This window comes from Bidens hawaiensis, unplaced genomic scaffold (genome assembly GCF_021521415.1).
Source record: "Bidens hawaiensis isolate Kalapana, Puna unplaced genomic scaffold, B.hawaiensis_p1.1 tig00001521_1, whole genome shotgun sequence".
NCBI lineage: Eukaryota > Viridiplantae > Streptophyta > Magnoliopsida > Asterales > Asteraceae > Bidens > Bidens hawaiensis.
The window spans coordinates 3,332,660-3,338,188 of record NW_027491087.1 but is presented as its reverse complement, the minus strand read 5'-3'; the positions used below and the strand labels follow the sequence as shown (position 1 = coordinate 3,338,188).

General features: G+C 35.4%; 1 protein-coding gene across 1 annotated transcript; it reads right to left on the bottom strand.

Annotated features, from left to right (window-relative positions):
- Positions 1–4,039: 4,039 nt before the first annotated feature.
- LOC143584048 (uncharacterized) lies at positions 4,040–4,614 on the bottom strand. Its single transcript, XM_077066205.1, has 2 exons — positions 4,534–4,614; positions 4,040–4,351 (listed from the first exon to the last, which is right to left on the bottom strand). The coding sequence occupies exons 1-2, from the start codon at positions 4,612–4,614 to the stop codon at positions 4,040–4,042; spliced, it is 393 nt and encodes a 130-aa protein (XP_076922320.1).
- Positions 4,615–5,529: the final 915 nt, after the last annotated feature.

The following is a 5,529-nucleotide window of genomic DNA, read 5'->3' as shown; positions in this document are numbered from 1 at the left end:
TTCTCTTATAAAAACACACACTAACACTCACATAGAAGATTTAGTGAAGAGTTTGAAGGCTTGGAGGTCAACACCATCAACCATCATCATCATCCATCATCATCATCATCATTAAGAAGGAAGCTTCATCTACATTTGGTTAGATTGTTCCAAGTTTAATCATGTATTTGTTATTATCATCCATCTTAATGTTTATCATCATGCTCATTATGAGCTAAACTCCATTTACCATCTAAAATCTATGAAGAAGCTTTGTTTTACTTGATGATTATATAAAACATGTGGTTTAGTTTGGTAAAGTACATGGTTATCTTAAAATTATCTTTTGATGAGAAATGTTTCACCATCTTAAAATACTAATTCAAAGTTGATGATTGTCAATTATATTGGCAATCGTTCATGATCGATTCATGTTATTGAAAGATAGAAATACTTTGATACATTATCGAAACATGGATCCTTATATTGTACTTAGAAATGATGAGATATAAGTTATGATGTATTTCTCTAAGTCTTGGTAATCCGAAAATGGCTTTGCTTAGGATATCAAATTAGTTAAAAAAAGTCATATGTTAATGGAATGTGTAATTATAATCTACATAAATCAACCAAGGGGAGGTTGTGTGAGTTAACTACAACCACCCGAAGTTGTTAGAATTGGTATTTGAGAAATCGAAGTCAATCCTAATCTTTCTACTTTACGAAACTACTTGCCAACTTAAATTGACATTATTGAGGTGGCATGACATTAAGAAAGGATGGACTTTAAAATGCTCATGCTACCTCCTTCGTGCCAAAGATGCTCAATTAAGGCTTAAGGAGCTATTTATCATATATTATTACGGCAAGTCTAGCACATGTTCATATATCAATTATCATTGCTAAAATGGAGTGGATTCTTGATCTTAGATGGTAACCTTCGCATAATTGAACAACTCGTTTAGAATTTCTTGTCTTGGTCACCTATATATTATATATAAGTATTTACATTTTATAAAAAGTTAAAAAATTAACCTCAAAATGATTAAAACCTCCGATTAAAGTAAAACAACGATTTATTATTAGAAACCTTTGTGTCCACGGATCGATACTTGGTTCTTACCAATATTATTCTACATATACGATAGGTACACTTGCTTATTTTGTGTGTGTTTAATCTTTGTAGAAATCACTTTTATAAATTTAAAACACGATATTGTGCAAAAGCAAATCATCCCATCCTTTTATATTTTACCACGCGCACGCACGCATCACACACACACACACACACACACACACACATATATATAAGTTATAAACTTGTTAAACAATCTAATATAATAAAACTCGGTCCAACCAGCTTATAATAAGACAAAATAGACGGTTTAGCCTTTTGAATAAGTGGTGGGACCTCCTAGGGCACCGCCACACACGGCCATGAAGGGTCACCTGGTCTCGTAGCTCGGCGAGGGCTTATGGGTCTTTGATTTCGCCTTCCGACTCTTTTAAACTTCGTTTGTGCGTACCGGCTTTATCTGATCCCCGTTTTAGCTGATTTTTTCTTCATTAAACTCATTTTCTCGCTCTCTTCAACATGGGACCTATCACATACACAAGCATGTAAATTCATGCAAAACCGAATGATATTCGTTAACGTTTAAGCGCAAAACGACATAGAAACTAGCAAGGAAAAATGTGTGTTTCACGTCACATCAAACGGTTTATAAGTTTATATGAACTAGTAGATGCCAAAATTAATAAATATGTTTTTTTCTTTTGCTCGGTTTTACTGACCCGGAACCACCCCAAGTTGACTTAAACCTCATATCTAACTGAATAAGATAGAATATATCATTTAAGGAAAACTGAGACGATCAAGGTTATTGTTTATCCGCCTAAATTTAAGCATTAAGGTCTACTAAGAAGCCACTTAGATACTCGATTAAGTGTAATTAGTATATTACTTGCTTGTATTCCCCACTACATGGTATACCCCTGTTATCAAGCAACACTCTAGGACCATCACCATCGGTGAGTATACATGAATTCATCTGTCGGTTTACATATGACGTGAGCCTTGTGGTCTGTTTCTTAATGGTAATATGACGCGAGCAAGGATACCTCATATGGCTAACATCGTGGTTTGATCAAGTCAGTAATGTAATTTATACTTTAAAGCACGAGTGATCAAGTTTTATGACTTATGATTTGGCAATAAATTGCAGGTTTGCTAATTTTAGCTTATTTAAATATTCACAAATCCACTTAGGCGATGTCAATACCCAGATGATAAACTGTATACCGACCCATAGTCTCCGAACCCTAGAGCATCACATCAATACAGGATTTAAGTTTATAAAACCATACACCTATGAAGTGTCTACCACTAAAACTAGAAGAATGTTTTTTATGGTTATATCACGCGCTAACTAGCAATGTTGAAAAAGTCGCTAGGCGGTCCCTAGGCGGCCGACCCCCTTGGAGGGAGTACTCGGAGTACTCGAAGAGTACTCGGAGAGTACTCGGACATGATAAATATAAAGAAAATTAATTTTTGGGTAATATATATATTTCAGTTATCATAAGTTTACTAATATTTATAACAAAATAAATGAATATCAATATAAATAAGAGAAATACATTTTTAAACACCAAATCATTCTAAAAAATGTTAATCATTAATTAAAAAAATGACATTCGTTCTTTAATATTATAGAAATACGAATTATGTTGTATTTTTTAAGTGAAAATAGACCCAAGTTAACCGACTAGATGTGATTGTGACTAGTATTGACCACCTTTGAACAATTTTTAGTAACTAGGCGGAGTTAAAGAAACTCCCCTCGGCACCATACCTTGTAGCGAGTAATCGGAGAGTACTCGGCCTTGTAGACCTACTTTTACAACATTGCTAACTAGTATACCCTAACGTTAAACCTACCCAAGCATCGTATTTCAGCATTCAGATTTTCATAAAAATTTAGAAATAAAATCAAACATGAGGCTTGAGTATGGCCCATGCTTTCATCCCAAAGAAATTTTAACGCATCCCACTAAAGTTCAAGCAATTTAAGAATCAGTTAAAAGTCAAATATGTACTGTCTATACTAACTAAAGAGCTGAGCCCACCGACACATCCCAAATTATATGCTCTGATTTAAAAACTCCCTTTTATTTTAAAATTCAAGAGTGATAATGATCGGTAGTTAATATCATTTCTTGTTTATTTCATAAAAATTTGAAAATAAGGGAAAAATATTAAAAATCTTTTTGGCTTTTTGAAAATTTTCTATTTTTTGTATTATTTTATAATTATTACTATTATGATTAGTTTTTTTAAACAATTTTTATTTTTTTTCTACAACTAAGTAAAATAAAACTCACATCCCCACACTTGAATGACGTATCGTCCTCGATGAGCATTAGGAAAAGAAATAAAAATAAAAAATAAGTATAAAAATAAAAATACACTCGAAATAAAAGCAAATAATAAAATTAAAAACGTATTACTCCCCTGGTTTATGTGCATGTCTTCATAATATGTGTATCAATAGCCGTATAGCATTTCATTCGCGGCCACAACCTCAGGAGAAGAGATCCAAAAAGCCATCCATAGCTATCATGCGAAAAGAAATAACCTATACTAAGCAAAATCGCTTGCATATAGCGGCGTACACAACTAAATCAAAGATAAGTAATAAGCTTGTTTTTGTATTTTTATGATTTTTTTATTATTTTGGATTTTGTTGGTTTTATATTTTTATATTTTTTATATTATAAATGAAAGGACAACCAGAATACCCTCAAAATCAGCTGCTCGAACAGAGATTAAATACGAGTGGCTTCAATTGGGAGGATCCTTAGAAACAAAAATAAAAACAAATAAACAAAAAACTCAGGCTGCCTCCCGAGAGCGCTTGGTTTAACGGGTCCTCAGCCTGAACCCTTCATCACGTCTAAAACAAAGATGTTGTAAGGCGCAAAACCTTGCCTTCCTCCATGTTCGCTTTCTCACCAATGTAGTGCTTCAGACGTTACCATTAACTTTGAAGATCCCATTCTAGTCTTCAATCTCTATCGCTCCATACGGGAAGACTTCCTTAACTATATATGGTCCATACCATAGAGAACGCAACTTTCCTGGATGCAACTTAAGTCGGGAATTAAACAAGAGTACGGCGTCCCCACACTTGAACTGTTTATCACCTATCAACTTCCTATCATGCAGCTCTTTGGTCTTCAGCTTATAATTATACGAGTGTGCATAACCATGATCGCAGAGTTCCTCTAACTCATGTATCTGATGGAAACGGTCAACTCCAGCAGTCGAAAGATCAAGGTTAACAGTTTGAAGCACCCAAGACGCACGGTGCTACAACTTAACAGGTAGATGGCAAGCTTTCCCATAAATCATCTGAAATGGTGTGGAACCGGTCGGAGTTTTATACGTTGTACGGAAAGCCCACAAAGCATCATCTAATTTGTCAGACCAATCCTTTCGGTTTAGCCCAACCGTATTCTCAAGAATGATCATATAATGCCCCGGTTACTCACCTCTACCTGTCCATTGGTTTGTGGGTGGTAGGCAGTCGCAAGTCGATGGGTGACCCCATAGCCTTGCAACTCCTTCTCCATCTGCGCGTTGCAGAAGTGAGTACTGTAAGTCCTGAATCTATGGATCACTACAATATGATATCAACTAAACGATTATTGGTGCGGAAAACCAACACTCGGTGATTCAAGAACACGAATAACACAGTAAAAGTAACACGAAATTTGCTTCAAAACACACGTACACTATTGAATACGTTGGGTGCTTAAGCACTTACAATACTTGATAGTAATACTAGGAATGAACAATCTTTAACCTTATACATAACAAGACTATATATAGGCATAACAACCAATCAAGCCGGCCCAAACACCAAAATCCCACCTTACATACGCACCCAAAAACCCAAGCCCAAATAACTAGAACTAAGTATAAATCAAGCTCAAACCACAAAACTAGGCCCAACAATCTCCCCCTTGGTTTGTAGCTTTATCTTTACTCTTCCTCCATGTAATCAATATCCGCATCATACAACCCTCCAGCCCAAAACTTGTTATTGATGATAGATGCCACCATGGATGTGTATTCTTTGGCGGCTGTTTCAAAAATACCATCAGCAACAATCTGATGCGTGCTGAGTGTCTTGATATCCTTCTCATGAAATTTTAACAAATCCTTAGGGTCAACAAAGCGATATTGACCTTTCCCTTTTTGTAGTTTGACAACAGCTGTGGCAGTAAAAGAATCATAGAACCAGAATCCCATGTTATCCAATGTACCATAGGGAATGACACCTGGTACGGGAATGTAAGTAGCTTTCTTTGTGGGAGGCCACATCACATTTACCATAGTTTTCCCAGTTCTTAGATCCAAGACTCCTTTGGCTTTATTCAGGAAGGAGTCGGCAGTAGTCATGTGTGGAAATCCTCTATAAACCTGACGCTTTAGAAAATTGAAAAAATCTGTTCCTCTTTTGTCATTTGATGGATTGGTAAATG